A 16,223-nucleotide genomic window follows, 5' to 3' on the forward strand; every position below is an offset into this window, starting at 1 on the left:
CCAGTCTCCAGCCGAATTATGTAAGATTCCCACTGGCACACACCAACCTGGTCTTGGTCTAAATAGGACCATGGCTTCGTGCCAGCTGTGAGGGTCACACAGGCAGAAGGTCACATCAATGGGAACAGTTCCGGGGGGGAAATCCTAAAACCCTAAAAGGTTTTGCTCCTGCCAAATTAAGAAATTAAGCTGACATTTACAAAATCTAATATTGCAGAGCCACAAATACATAGTTGCCGGGGAGTTATGAAAAAGAAAAAAGGTCTATGAAAAAATAATGTCTTAAGAATAATCAGCTTTGATCCACAAGAAAAATAATACCAAACCCATCTCTGAGTTGGAGAATGATGCGTAATGTATGTTAGTACCTTATAGAGAAATACGTTATGGGGAGTTAGTGAATGTCACAAATCTGGGAAGGACGTTGTGGCCCAGATTGCTCATTTTACACCTGAGAAAATTCTAGGCTGGAAAGACAAGATGGACTGCGAAAGGTCACACCTAAAGTAGTCAAAGTTTGAGAACTGGAATGTAGCTCTCTCCTGACTCCCTATTCTCTGTTTGTGCCATACGTGTTGAATTATGTCCTAATTCCCAAGAAGTCCGTAGTCGCCAGAGTCACTGCATTGGAGAAGAAAGGAAGGGAGGGGGCAGAAGGCGGGGAAAGGAGCAGGAAAGTCAGACCCCCGGACACCCTCCCCACCTGTCCCTAGGCCAATGCCGCAGCTGCCGCCCTGGACAAGAAGCAGCGGCTCTTTGACAAGATGCTGGCTGAGTGGCAGCAGAAGTGCGAGGAGCTGCAGGTGGAGGTAGACAGTTCGCAGAAGGAATGCCGCATGTACATGACGGAGAGCTTCAAGATCAAGACCGCCTACGAGGAGTCCCTGGAGCACCTTGAGTCAGTGAAAAAGGAGAACAAGACCCTGCAGGGTGAGCCCGAGGGCAGGCGGGTGGGCCTGCAGGAACGAGGACACAGCCAGGGCTCCCTTCCTCCTGGGACATCGTGGGTTTGAGCACCTGGCATATAGTAGGTGCACGATAAATGTTTATTGATCGGCTGGCAAGCCCTTTGAGCACTCAGCAACGTAACTTAGATGAGTTACTTAAACTTTCTGTGTCTCGGTTTCCTCATCTGTAAAATAGGGTAATAATACTGTCTTCCTTGTAAGGTTGTTGTGTCAATGAAATAAAACGTGTCAAGTCTTTACTTAGTAGAATAAGGGCTTGATAAGTAAGGGCTCAATAGATTTTACTTGAGCCCTTATATCTGTCCTATGTAAATAATATACATACGCATATCTATTTCTCACACATAGGGGTCACGGGCTGGAATTTGCAACCCGGAGGGCGGGACGGGGCATGTGTCTCTGAGAAAGGAAGGTCTCACATGCGGACCTGATAGGCCCTGGGAGGCCCTGAGCACTGGCCCTAAAGCTGCTCTGTGCTTGCTCCATCTTTTCTGGGCCTCGGCCTCTCATCTGTGAAACGAGAAGCTTGGACCCACCACCCGAGTCTGGTGCTCCACGACTCTCCAACTTGGAGTATATTGCTTCTCTTGTGATCCAGTGAGGCTCGGGGTGCCTGCTTCCGGCCCCGATGGAGGAATGTCTGGGAAGCTGGTAGGCCTCATGTACCTCGCTAACAAGAATGTTTTTCTCTCAGAGGAGATAAAGGAACTGATTGATCAGCTGGGCGAGGGAGGACGGAGTGTGCACGAGCTGCAGAAGTTGAAGAAAAAATTGGAGATTGAGAAGGATGAACTCCAGGTGGCCCTGGAAGAAGCTGAATCTTCCCTGGAGGTGAGCTCGTGGCGTTCTCCTTGGGGACTGAACATTGGTCAGGGACCACACACCTGCTTGGCCAGAAAGACTGATGTTTACATTCCTGGCAGGTTGAAGAGAGCAAGGTGATTCGAATTCAGCTGGAACTGGCTCAGGTTAAAGCTGACATCGACCGGAGAATTCACGAGAAAGAAGAGGAATTTGAAGCCACGAGGTATGGGGCTGACAGGATGGGAGGCTGACGTTGCTAGTGTGATGGAGCAGAGTCCAGAAACCTGGATCTCTGCCACCTACTAGTCCCGTGACCTTGGGCAATTTAGGTGAACCTCTCTGAACCTCAGTTTCCCCATCTGTTAAATGGGAATATGACAGTGCCTTATATGGATAGGGTACTCTCTGGTTTATAAACCCTTTGAAACGTAGTACATTAGTGATTCATTACAAAACTCCATAAGATAATAACCCAAAAATGGACAAAGAACTTGAATAGACATTTCTCCAGTGAGTGTAAAATGGTACAGCTGCTATGAAAACCAGTATGGAGATTCCTCAAAAAATTTGAAATAGAATTACCACATGATCTAGCAATTCCACTTCTGGAGATATACTCAAAAGAATTTAAAGCAGGGTCTCAAATAAATATTTGTACACCTATGTTCATAGCAGCATTATTCATAATAACTAAAATGTGAAAGCAACCCAATGGCCATTGACAAATAAATGGATAAACAAAATATGATACATACATACAAAGGAATATTATTCAGCCTTAAAAAGGAAGGAAATTCTGACACGTACTACAACATACATAAACCCTGAGGAAATAATGCTCAGTGAAACAAGCCAGTTATAAAAATGACAAATACTGTATGATTCCACTTATATGAAGTACTTAGAGTAGTCAAAACATAGAGATAGAAAGTAGAACAGTAGTTGTCAGGGGCTGGGGGGAGGGAGGACATGGGGCAGTTATTATTTAATGGGTGCAGAGTTTCAATTTCACAAGATGAAAAGAGTTATGGAGATGAATGGTGGTGATGATAGCACGACATTATAAATGTATTTAATATCTCTGAACTATACTCTTAAAAATGGTTAAGATAGTACATTTTATGTTATGCGTATTTTGCCACACAAAAAAAACCTGTGAGATAGATACAATTATCCCACCTAACAGATGAGAATGATGACTTCTTCATCACCTCTCTGGGATGTGGTAAAGATTAAATAAAATTATAGACAAGTACATTGGGAGGAGAAGCCTGATGACTCCACAGGCAGCAGACTAAACCCGACCCTCACCCTCAATGTCTAGCTATGCCACTATGTGGCGTGAATGTGTGTGTTTGTGTGTGTGTGTGTAACAGCTTTATTAAGATGTAATTCACACACCATACAATTTACCCATGTTAAGAAAAAAATTCGATGGTTTTTAACCGTACAACCATCACTACAGTTTTAAAACATTTTCGTCACCTCCCAAAGAAATCCCACATATTTTAGCAGTCATGCCCCACCACCACCACCTCCAGCCTTCGGCAACAATTAATCGACTTTCTGTCTCTTTTGATTTGCCTATTCTGGGCATTTCATATAAATGGAATCATACAATATGTCCTCCTTTGTAACTGTATTGTATTGAATCCCACCTTAACAATATTAAGTCTCCTGATCCACAAATATGAATGTCTTGCCATTTATTTAGATCTTTAATTTTTTTCAACATGTTTTATAGTTTTTGCTTGTATTTATTTTTAAGTCAAAGTGAATCCGATTTTGTTCACTTTTGAGAATGTCATGATACCCTTGCTCCTATCTGGAAATTGAATACATCTCAAGGTGCTGCAAATCCAGCAATGTGCCTGCACATAGTGAGTGTTTAGGGGTGAAGCAGAGGTGAACAGTGTGGGGCAGGTGACAGTATATTTAGATGCTCATCATTTATTTGCCTCAAGAAATAAATGTTTTTTGAACATCTAAATTACCTCGTCTGGTCCCCTCCTGTAAAAGGAGATTAATACAGTTTATATGAGGCCTTTATGGAAATGTTTATTATGTTGATTACAATATAATTAATATATATTAAATACAATCAATTAATGACTGTCGTTTTGAAGAGAGCTATATATCTAACTTGTATCGCCAAAACCCACATTTTGTAATGAAAAAAACAGGGACCTCAGCATGTGGGTTTGAATCTTGACCCCATTCTTTGGCATGTTTTTCATCGTCATGGAGCCTCAGTTTCCTTGCAGGGCTGTTTTGTATGATAAATAAATGGAGATCATAAAAGACATGTGGTAAACATTAACCTTCTATTCCATTTCCCAAAGCGTGATGTCCCCTCACTTAGATGCTTTAAAGGAAGATAGTTTAATTTCACAATATGGCCACACCCATGCTGGTGCTCAGAGTTCCCTTATCTAGGAAGGCTTAGCACAGACTGAACAGCAGGTCCAGTATGCCAAGGCCTTCTCTGCTTGGACTTGCAGGAAGAACCACCAGCGGGCAATCGAGTCCTTGCAGGCCAGCCTGGAAGCAGAGACCAAGGGCCGGGCAGAGGCACTTCGGCTCAAGAAGAAGATGGAGACTGATCTGAATGAGATGGAAATCCAGCTGGACCATGCCAACAGGAACAACAGCGAACTTGTGAAGACACTGAAAAGGCTGCAACAGCAAATCAAGGTAATGATCTGGGAGGAGGAAGAACTAATCACAAAGCAAGCCAACCTCGAGCCTGCGGACTTACAAGGAGCCAACTTCATGCATATCTTCAGGTAGGATAAAGACATGAGAGTGAGAACGTGGGCAGCTGGCAGTCCAGGGAGCAGGAGACTTGGAGACGATATAAATGAGAGGCCCCAACCACCAAAGTCCATATTCTGGATCACTGGAATAAGGGAAGAAAAGAGGGAAACAGGAAGTTGGGCCTGTCTTGATTTTTAAAATCATTTTTGACTTACTATAAATGATTTCAGACATAGAAACATAAAGAATATGAACACCAAGTTACCCACCACCCCCTCACCTTAAGAAATAAACATGAATAGAGCTGAAGTCCTCCTTTATCGCTCTTCATCACCAGGCTGCTCTTCAAAGCACGCATAGCTGGATCAGTGCATTCAGCATGTGTTTATTGGAGACCTGTCCTGTCCAGGCACTGTATTAGGTGCTAGGGGTAGGAGAATGGACAAAACAACAAACATCTCTGCAGATAGACAGTAAGCAACAAATACACAAAACTGTAGTATAAAAAACTGGGAAGTGCTCTGGGGAAATCACAAGATAGGGGAAGGGCGATGGGGATTAGCGAGTGGGGGTGTAACTGTCAAAGATCATTGAGGAAAGTCTCCCTGAGATGGCCCTTCTATAAACACCAGGTGCTCCGTCATCAGGAAAGTCTTGACCTCATGCTGACTACCTGCTGGACAAACCTGGGTCACGGCCAACTAGTCCTCAACCAGAATGTAAACTCCCTGAGGGCAGGCCTACACCTCATTCTCTCTTCCTCTGTGGCCTCCACTTCCTGGCTCCTACCCCAGCTCCCTCCTGAGCCCAGTCTGCGAAGGTCACAGCACACTCAGGCTGTGCCAGGGCCTGTGAGATGGGCTCAGTCCATGTCCTCTTGCCCCACAGGACCTGCAGATCCAGATGGACGAGGACGCCAGGCAGCACGAGGAGCTGCGGGAACAATACAACCTGCAGGAGCGGCGCCTGAGCCTGCTGCAGACGGAGCTGGAGGAGGTGCGCTCAGGCCTGGAGGGCAGCGAGCGCTCCCGCAAGCTGCTGGAACAGGAGGTGGTGGAGATCACAGAGCGGCACAACGAGGTCAACATCCAGGTAGGATGGTGTGTCCCTGGGAAGTGCCATGTGGATTCACACTCAGGATGGTGCCCAAACCTTGTGGGCTCTCCTCAAAACTAAGAGGCAGCTGGTGTCCCCACTCATCAAGTCCTCAGTACTCATCTGCAGAGTTTTTTTTTATTGTGGTAAAAAATCCGTAACACAAAATGTTCCATCTTAGCCGTTTTTCAGTGCACAGCATGGTGTGTTAACGACATGCGGAATTTTTAAAGACAGACTCTCAGACTCTCCCCTGAAGATGCTCATCCAGTGGATCTAGGGTGGGAACCCAGAAATCTAAACTTTGAGAAACTCCTCAGAAGATTCTGATGATTTATCCAATTTTAAGGAACCCCAGTGTTGTGGAGGCAAGAACTTTAGAACTGGAAGGGATCTGGAATATTCCAAAGTCTGACATTCATTTTACTAATGAAAAACCATTGCCCAGAGAGTTGAGTGGCTTATCCACAGTCAACACTGGCGACCCCTGTCTGCTACTAGTGGTGACACTGCCTATGGCTCACAGTGCTGTCCTTCACCAGCATGGCGTAATCCTTACTCATCATCTCATGTGAATTCACCAAAAGAAAAAATGTGCATGGGACATATAGGGATTGAAATCCCATTTAGAGAGAAGAACCCCAAAGCCTAGAGGGTAAGGAATTTACCCACATAGGTGGAAGGACCCGACCTTGAACATGGGTTTTCCCAGCTCTGACTTTAGGATTGTTCTATGCTGCCATCCTCCCCAGGTCTAAATGATGTTATTCCTGGGCTCCTCGTGATGCAAGTTCTGCTCTAAAACCCAGAGAAGAATACAAGGGAGAGACCCTCCCCCTGAGCTGGGACTCAGGGCCATTTTCTGCTGGGAATGGGGGGCGGTCTGGCAAGCATGTGTGGAAGAGGATCGTTTTCTTTCCTGGACACAGCAGGGCTGTGCAGACTCCTGGCTCACAGCGATGTCCTCACCTCTTCCTCCAGAACCAAAGCCTCCTGGTGGTTAAGCGCAAGCTGGAGTCAGATGTCCAGCGCATCTCCAACGAGCACGAGGAGCTCATCAGTGAGTTCCGCTCTGCTGACGAGAGGGCCAAGAAAGCCATGACTGACGTAAGTGCTGGGCTGCCTGCTGCTGCTGGGCCAGGCTGCCCGCTGAGGACCAGGCTTCCCCAGGCAGGGCGGGCCCACGCTCCCCTCATGAGTCACTATGGAGTCCCGGCACCCTGCAGTGGGGATATGGTCTCTGCTCTGAGGCGTCTAGAGTCTTTTCTGAAAAGCCAAACACATGAAAGTAAGGAAACACATGATCATGTGTGAAATTAGAGTGTGTGACCTGAGGGCATATAGCAAAGGCGCCGTCTCTGTGGGCTCACCTGAGCAGGAGGAGCATCAAACCAGCCTTGATGGGAGGGTTCGTGAAAGGAAAATGGGTGCTATGCCCAGGGGCACAGGGGTGGATGCTGGCAAGATGTGCCCCAAATGTTTTCGCCCCACTGTCACTTTGGGTGCTCACACCAGTCTTGAGTGGTGGATGCATATTGTAATTCTATTCTTAATTTTTTGAGGAACCTCCACACTGCCTTCCATAGTGTCTGTACCAGTTTACATTCCCACCAACAGTGTATGAGGGTTCCTTTTTCTCACAGCTTCTCTAACATTTGTGATTATTTGTCCTGTGGATAATAGCCATTCTAACAGGTGTGAGGTGGTAGCTCATTGTGGTTTTGATTTTCATTTTCCTAACAGCTAGTGAAGTTGAGCATTTTTTCACATATCTGTTGGCCATTTGTATGTCTTTCTGGGAGGTGTGTCTGTTCAGATCCTCTGCCCATTTTTTTTAATTGGATTTTTTGTTGTTGTTGAGTTGTAGGAGTTCTTTATGTATTTTGGATATTAGCCCCAATATCAGAGTATTGTTTGCAAACATCTTCTCCCATTCGGTTGGTTGCCTCTTTGTTTTTTTACCCATTCATTCTTATATTCATTCCACAAATATTCATGGAGGCCTACTGTGTGCAGCATGGTGAGTCTATGCTCTCGGAACCCAGCACCAATAAGACCAACAATATTCCTGAGCTCCTGCCATTTCAGTCAAGTGCGAGGAGCCTGATAAGAAACGCTGTGTTTCTTCAGCCCTAAAGTGGGATACATAAATCCTTCTCCTGGGTATCTACCCAAAAAATCTCAAAACATTTATCTGTAAAGATATATGTACCCCGATGTTCATTGCAGCATTATTTATGGTGGCCAAGACATGGAAAACACCAAAGTGTCCTTTGATAGATGAATGGATAAAGATAATATAGTATATATACACAATGGAATATCATTCAGCCATAAGAAAAGATGAAATACTGCCATTTGTGACAACATGGACGGATCTTGAGATTATCATGCTAAGTGAAATAAGTCAGACAGAAAAAGTGAAGAACCATATGACTTTGCTCATATGAAGTATATAAAACTGAAAGCAACAAATGAACAAGACAAACAAAGAAAGAAACAAACACTCATAGACACAGACGATAGTCTAGTGGTTACCAGAGAGGAAGTAGAGAGAGGGCGGTGGTAAAAGGGGTCAAATATATGGTGATGGAAGGAAAACTGACTCTGGGTGGTGAACACACAATGTGATAGATGATGTAATACAGAACTGTACGCCTGAAACCTATATAGTTTTACTAACCATTGTTACCCCAACAAATTTAATTTTTTTAAAAAGCGAAAACAAAGAATAAGTAAGTAAAACAACTTGCTAAAGGCAGGAGGCAGGCCTTTGTCTTCCTGGCCAGACCTGTGATTTTCCCATCCTCTGTGCTGTGCCCCTCTTGGAGGACACAACACAGAGTTTGGCTGGAGAGCACCAGGCTGGCAGACTCCACAGGATGGGGAGGACTGGTTGTGAGTACATGAGCCTGCCTCCTCCCCTTTCACTAAAGGGACACGGGAGTGGGGGGCCCCCTCCCACAAACCCCAGTAGCATGGCAGTGAGGTTCCTCTCATCAACCACTTGGTTTCCCAGAGACTGGGAGACACGGTTCCTCGTCTCTCAAATGCACCATGAGCCTGGATGGGACCCAGCTCCAGCTCATGCTCTTCTCACTTCCCACAGGCCGCCCGAATGGCGGAAGAGCTCCGGCAAGAGCAGGACCACTGCATGCACCTGGAGAAAATCAAGAAGAACTACGAGATCACCATCAAAGACTTGCAGGCCAAGATGGAGGAGGCTGAGCAGCTGGCTCTGAAAGGAGGGAAGCGCACGATCATGAAGCTGGAATCCAGGGTGAGGACAACACTGAGCTGAGCCCGGAGAGAAAAGGGAGACATGGCCAGGCCCAGGGGGAAGAGCGGGTTCTTCTCCCAAAACTCATGCCCAGCATTTGATGAGGAATGGGGTTCTTCTGCTACTACTAGAAAAGGAAAGGAAATTAGACAACAGCTCTAATTGACTTGTATAAAGGCCTCCTCTCCGCCTCCTCCCCCTGTCATCTTTCCCCCAGGATGTCCTTAGCCCCCAAGCAGAGCAGTTGCCAATATTCTTCCAGTGTCTTTGTTCGTAGTCTCGATTTCCAACATTAGTCCTTTCTTACTACTTACTTAAAACAAGCCTTAGTCTTTACCTCATGGAATGTCGGAGCTGGAAGGGCCCAGGTCACCTTATCTAACCCCTGCCTCCCCCACTGAGGCTCAGGAAACGTGACCAGCTGAGAACCACAGCAGGGCCTCCGAAAGGCAGAGCCTACCTGACCCTTCCGTGCAGGGCTCACCTGCTCACCTCTGGGTCGGAGGTAACCACCGTAGCCATGACACCCATGCCCAAGCCCACTGAGCTCTGAAGTTCAAAACCATATATTCCTTCAGCTGCATTCCTCTCTTCCTTCCTCAGATCAAGGAACTAGAGACAGAGCTGGACGGCGAGCAGAAACAGCATGTGGAGACGGTCAAGACGCTGCGGAAGAATGAGCGCCGCCTTAAGGAGCTGGTGTTCCAGACAGAGGAGGACCACAAGACCAACCAGCGCATGCAGGAGCTGGTGGAGAAGCTGCAGAACAAGCTGAAGGTCTACAAGCGGCAGATCGATGAGGCGGTGGGTACTCGCCACGAGTCCCTAATTCTCCCTCCCTTTCCAGCCTGGGTCTCCAGCCTTGATTATAATTCACCCCAGGGAAGGAACCACGTATCAGTCAAAAGACAATTCCTATGAGGCTCATGTCCATGGCATTTCATCCTCGCTATCTGTAGGAAGTGGACTGGACACTGGTGACAAGAGCATGTCAAAAAACAAAACTATCCTCTAAGAACGTCCGTGCTTACTGAAGTGCCCACTGCAGAGTGTGCTCTAAAACCAGGGAGGTCTTAGCTCCTCTGTCCTGCTCCACTTTCCCTGTGGCCTCTGCCAGGACAACTTCTCCCTCCTGGTCATACTGTTAAACACCAGGTCCCACCCTTATTTGATCCTCCTGATGCCCAGTAGGAAAGCTGATAGTCTTAGTGCATTTCACAGGCGAGGAAACAGCCCAGAGTGGGGCGGGTATTTATGTTATATTAGTAAATGTTAAAGTCAATGTCAAATGGTTAGCAAAAGGTGCCTTCAAGTCTCAACCCTACACCACACACCCACCTACCACACCACCCAGGACATAGATATTTGACTCTGCTGTTTGCTGCCAATTCTGGGGCCACCACAATGAATCCATCAGCCATCCATGCATCCAATGCTCTTCCCAAAAGGCTCGCTAAAGACCAGGTGTACAATACATATGGTCTAAACAAAACAATGCTACAGTTCTACTGGGAAAACGAGGGGATGGGAAACGTGTGGTGGGGGCTGGGCAAAGCCCTAAATCCACATCTTCCACAGTGGAGACACCAACAACTAATGCCTAAAACCACAAATTCTAGAAGCAATGACAGAGCACATTTTATTTAGAAATATGGATGTCAAGGCCAAAAATAATCAGTTAAAATTGTTGAAGGCGGTTGTCTGTAGTGAGCTGGAGGGTGTCCCCGACCCGGGACTGCTATGTTTTTTAACAAGCCTTATAGAACAACTGTACTCTCAGATGTCCATGCAGAACCTATAACAAAGCACATTTCACCAGAACAAACCGGGTTCACAGCCGATTTCCACCCTGTTTGTCACAGGAGGAGCAGGCCAACCAGACCTTGGCTCGCTACAGGAAGACGGTGCATGAGCTAGATGACGCTGAGGAGAGGGCCGGCATGGCGGAGACTGCCCTGAACAAGCTGCGCACCAGACACCGTGTGGCCGGCAAAGGCATCACCTCTGTGGAGATCATCCAGGTGTCCAAGACAGGCTCCTCCAAAACCCTCTCTGAGGAGTGAGGTTCTGTGTCCCAGTCCGCAGCCGGTACGTGTGGATTCCTCTCTCGACGACCATGCTCTAAGTTCACCTTCCCTCACCTCTGTGCTTCCTAGCTTCCAGTCTGCCATGCCCTTATCCCAGGCAATGGGAGCCCCACAGCTTCCCCTGTCTCCTCAGCTGCAACGCTCCCTCTCTAGAGTCCCAAAGCTCTGGGGTATCACAGGTGCTGGTGGTCATGATGCTTCCCCATCTGAGGGGAAGCTCGTTGAAGGCAAGTTCCATGTCTGGTGGCACTCGACACTAGGCCTGGCAGATCGGTGCTAAGTACACACTTGTTTTCACTAGAGAACCATGGGGCATTTGCAAGCTTATAAGCAGTGTGTATTTAGGACACAATATCATTATTCCTGAGATTTCATCAATACGAGTAGAATTTAGGGTTCTGACATCAAGGAAATAATAATAATTGCAGCTATCATTTCCTGAGCGTTGAGTGCAGGTGGGATTTTAGGGGGACATTTTAAAACAGTCCTTTCTTATTTTCCTTAATTCAGACCCAATTAAAAAGAATACAGGAGACAAATACCTAAGTCAAAATGCTGGTTTTATTGTGCTATGATTGTAATCAGTGTCCATCATGGGCATCCTTGTACTTCACCCCAGAATTAGAGGTACCTGCAGAACTGAACAACCAGAGCCCTGCTCTCTGGGGCGCAGCCTCTACTCCGAGGGGAGGAATGACTAGGACTTACCAACCCTGCAGGTAGATCCATAAGGAGAGATCAGATGGGGCTCATCCCTGCCTTCCTGGTTACTTCTTCTAAACACAGGATGCATTATTCCTCTTCCCATGAGAGGAGCAAGGGCAGGGTGAGGAGAAAGGCAGGGACCCTTCTGGAGCAGTGGTCCCCAAAACTTCACCTGGGAAGTTGTTAGAAATGCAAATTCTTAGGCTTCAATTCAGACCTACTGAATTAGAAGCTCTGGAGGTAGGCTTGGCATCTGTGGTTTAACCAGCCCTCCAGGTAGTTCAGATGTATGATCAAGTTTGAGAACCAATGCTACAGCAGACGTCGACCCTTATAAATACAAAGCCAGGGAACAGAGGTTTCTCCTGCTTTTGCAAGAGCCAGGCTCATGGTATATGTTTCTCACTATCTTATTTATCCTATGAAGTAGGTATAAAGATCTCTGTCAGGTCAGGAAAATAAGCTCTGAGAGTGTGACTTACCCATGGTCATCCAAGCGCTGTGCTATGGACAGGCAAGCTGTCTTATTACTGTGAAGATTGAAAAGGCTGCCCTCTGTTTAGGATTAATCAGGACAACTCAAGATCAAGGACTTGGTTTAGGTTGGGAGGGGCAGGGGGCTGGAGTCCTGGTGCTGAGGTGCTGATGTTCGACTTCCACGATTCCGGGAATTTTTCTGGCCTCATGTTCAAACATCTGGTTGAATCAGCCCTCAGTGAGGGTAAGGTTCCTCACTCACTTATAGCTGTCTCTCAGGACTGGGTCAACTGGGATTTTTAGCCAAAAGTGATAACCCCATTGACATGTGAATTCAAGCTGAGCCTTTTCTTACCATTTACTTACTGAGGAAACAAAAAGTAGGACACAGAATCTTTCTCTTAATTCCTTAACTCTTAAATAATGGTTAGCTCAGGGAGTTAAGGAAACCAGAGGCTTGACTCTGGGTGAGTCCTACGATTAATGTGTAACCATCTCCTTTCAGGGCAAAAACCTGAAAAGAGTCGCTTCTGTTAAGCTCTCACCTTGGCAGGGGTTACTCATGAGGCTTCCCGCGCTACCCAGACTCGGGAAGCATTTCAGCTCCTTCCACCTCCCAGCCTCTAAGAGGCTTAGCTTCTAGGATTAGACACCCTGTAAAGCAGATCCCCTGCCCTGGTTTGGTGACTATTTATTCCTGGGGTCTGCTGGTTCTGGTTCAATAGCTCTCGCTCCACACCACTGGGCTTCAGTCCTGCCAATGGCATGCAGAGGTCATGAGGCTGGGGCCCCTGGGGGCTGCTCTCCAGGTCTTGACCCATCCTCACGCTCTTATCCCATTTCCCCTTGTTGGTCACAAGGCCAGATATGCTACCAGTAGCCATGAGATGTCTTAAGTGAACTAGTATGCATACATGGGTCAGCACTGAGTCAAGACCCCACAGAGTTTAGTTCTCCAAAGTGGCCTTTTGTTCAGTCCCACAAATATTGATCAAGCTCTGGATATGGGCTACACCTGTACTCTGGGATACAGAGATGAGTAAGAAAGAACATCCTGCATGTGGAGCTCAGAATCTGGTGGAGAGGTAGATGCAGACACCAATTGCTACAAGGCTGTGAACAGATGTTCTGTGATGTGGCGTTTACCTCTCATGGGAAAGAATCACAGAGGAGTAGCTGCTTCAACCTGAGGCGGCTGGGTGGAGCAGCTGCACAGAGGACGTGACCTGGACAAGAGTCCAGAGCAGTACCACTCAGCGGGTGGTACCCACTTGCTACCTGCCTAAGACAACAGAAGTACAGAGACTAAGAGGAAGTTTCTAGAAATGTTTATAGCAATTGACATTGCATGACCTCCATGGATATGATCACCGTATTTTATAAAAGTATTAGTCTCTGATATTAATTAAATGAAAATGAAATAAAAAATTAATGGAAATTAAAAAGAATAAAATTGATCCCTCACCAGGTAGAGAAGGAAAAAAGGGAATTCCAGGTAGAAGGCCTAACACATACAAAAGTTACAGAGGTGGGATTCACACAAGGGTGCAGCAAGAGTGGAGAAGAGGGGCTCAGGATAAGCGAGAGTGACGGACAGGGTGGGAAACGAAGCTGGCGGGATGGATAGGCATGGGGTAGGGCCCTGTTGGGTGGAAGTATTCCAGACTCTCCACAAGGAAGTCTTGTTTCTTTTAAAATGCACTTGTGGGATGTGATGAGCAGTAGCTTTTCTTTCTTGGGAAGATACATCACAACAGCCAAACAAGACTCTCGGCCCCTCACACGACACCACAGGCGGGTGCTCGGTGAGCACTGCATCCCCCAGGATCGCACACTGGCCTCTCAATGGCCTGTGAAGTTCAGACCTACTCGGGCCTGCCAAGCCCAAAGGTTTCTCTACATGCTCACAACCTCACACACAGTGAGCCAGGTCTGACCCAGTGGTGTCCCTCAGGAGGGAAGAAGCCCGTGCAGAAGCAGCAGCATGCCGGGTGCTGTCTTTCCAACAAACAAGAAGAGGGCAAAGGTGTCAGAACTCCCAGCTTTAGCCCACAAGGATTTTCTCACTCTCTCTCTATCTCTCTCTCTCATCTTCTAGGGTGATTACAGATCTCAACAACATACCTCTGAGAAGAAAAATATATCAAAATGGAAAACTGGGTCTATCCGAAGAGTGTTTACTATGCAAAGTGCAAGCCAGAAAAAGACAGGTGCTGAAGAGTAAAGATAGCTGTGGGGGGAAAATGGGTTTGGGAATGTAAATCTCCAACCATCAGAGGAATTACAAATCAGCATGGCTTCTCTGAGACTGTGTCAAGCTGTGTAAGCATTCGGATAACAGTAGCAGTTGGTTTGTTTTAGTTGAGATCTTACATGTTCATGTCAAGGACGGAATATGTAATGTCTGTGTGACCCGGCTGTTTGTTCTCTAGAAATAATTCCTCACGTGGACAATTTTAAGCCTTGTCCCAATGCAATTTAAATAAAATGAACATGAAAAATGTACCAACTGGAGATTGTTTTTAAGTGATGAAATTTTATTTTCCTAAGACTTCCAAATCCCAAGGCAATTTTTACAATATACCAGAGTACTGTTACATCCGAATATACTTCACGGGCTTGTTTCTATTGGAAACCATGAAAACTGTGAGTCTTGGTGAGGTTCTTTGCAAATTTTGAAAGGGTATATCAGCGATATAAAGACAATCTTGGTTTTATAAAGCTCAGGAAGTTATGAATCCCCTGAAGGGATGTTAAGATCCACCCAGGCTAACAATCCACAAGGCCTCCAAGTGACCTACCTCAGAGACTTCCACAGTATTTAGACATGGGCAGGGCAGCTCCATGCAGGCAGACAGTTTTGTGTTTTTTACTCACTGCTGCATCCTCAGCAACTAGAGAGTGCCAGGCCTGAAGTAGGCACACGGTACCTATGTGTAAAATGAATGAAGGAGAATGAGCTGCCTCCCAAGGTAGTCCTTCTAGAAAGTTCTTCCTGAAATCAAGCTGAGACCTGTCCCTGGTGGTATCCACTTGCTAACCCTGGTTTTGATACCCAGGGCCCTGCAGAACAACCTTGATGGAAGACAGTTCTCATGGTCACTTCAGGTTTTCTCTTCTCCAGACTGAGTATTTCAGGGTTGTTCAACCTTTCCAAGTGTGGCAGGGTTTCCACTGTCACCGTCTAACACTCCTCAATCCTGTTCCTTTCCTCACTTCCTTAGTTTTCAGAGTGTAGGGGTGGACAGGGCAGCACTATGAGGGCTCCTTGCCCGTTTACCACCCTCAGAACACACCTTTCTTCAGCTCTCTAGAAATGGTGTCTTCCCTTTGACTATTAGCACTCTGACCACTCTCCAATCCATTGGCAGACAGAAATCATTGGGCTGACAGAGGAAGAAGGGGAGAGTCATATTCCATTGGTGGATCCCTCTCCATCTTTACATGGGCCCACATCTCCCTTCTCATGGTTCTAAACTTGGCTGTCTCTAGGCAGCTCCAGAGGTTGGAACCTTGTCTGGTTTCTTTGTGCAAATGGATCAAATGTGAAGACACTGCCCTCTGGTGGTATGGTCTCCAACTGCTGTGTGTGAATTTCCTGGGAGACACCAAATCACAGAATTTTAGAATTATATGAGAATTTTAGGGCTCGAAGGGACATTCAGAGGGTGTCCAGTCCAACTCTCAACCAATTGGGGATTCTCCTCCATAACATCCCTGAGAAAAATGGTAATTCAACTTGTACCCAAACCCTTCCAGTGAAAAAAAGGCATTCCATTGCAGTTTTGACAATCATGGTTCAAAAGTCCCAAATAATATTGAACCAGAATATGTCTCCCTATATTTTGATCTAGTATTCACAACTGTAATTACATAAAATAAGTCTAATTCTTATACTTGGAAGTCAGACAGATATGGGTTCTTCTTTCCTAACAGTATGACCTTGGGCAATTTAACTTATCTCAACTATTAAATGAGAAATAACAGCATCTGCCTCAAAGGAATGTGAAGTTTAAACAATTTAACTCAGCCTAGAGCCTATTGTGCATG

General features: G+C 46.3%; 1 protein-coding gene across 2 annotated transcripts in view; it reads left to right on the forward strand.

The window, feature by feature from the left end:
• Positions 1-14,687, forward strand: part of MYH16 (myosin heavy chain 16) — a 207,592-nt gene extending 192,905 nt beyond the window's left edge. For both annotated transcript variants that reach the window (XM_088796692.1, XM_019718314.3), the window contains exons 35-44: positions 714-930; positions 1,663-1,799; positions 1,892-1,995; positions 4,274-4,466; positions 5,418-5,621; positions 6,606-6,731; positions 8,734-8,904; positions 9,508-9,708; positions 10,767-10,992; positions 14,272-14,687. In XM_088796692.1, coding sequence (XP_088652818.1) covers positions 714-930; positions 1,663-1,799; positions 1,892-1,995; positions 4,274-4,466; positions 5,418-5,621; positions 6,606-6,731; positions 8,734-8,904; positions 9,508-9,708; positions 10,767-10,967 — 1,554 coding nt within the window. In that variant the 3' untranslated portion in view covers positions 10,968-10,992; positions 14,272-14,687. The remainder of the gene's footprint in view (positions 1-713; positions 931-1,662; positions 1,800-1,891; positions 1,996-4,273; positions 4,467-5,417; positions 5,622-6,605; positions 6,732-8,733; positions 8,905-9,507; positions 9,709-10,766; positions 10,993-14,271) is intronic.
• The last annotated feature ends 1,536 nt before the right edge of the window (positions 14,688-16,223 follow it).

Source organism: Rhinolophus sinicus, chromosome 3, assembly GCF_057876585.1.
Source record: "Rhinolophus sinicus isolate RSI-liver-muscle chromosome 3, RSI-T2T, whole genome shotgun sequence".
Taxonomy (NCBI): domain Eukaryota; kingdom Metazoa; phylum Chordata; class Mammalia; order Chiroptera; family Rhinolophidae; genus Rhinolophus; species Rhinolophus sinicus.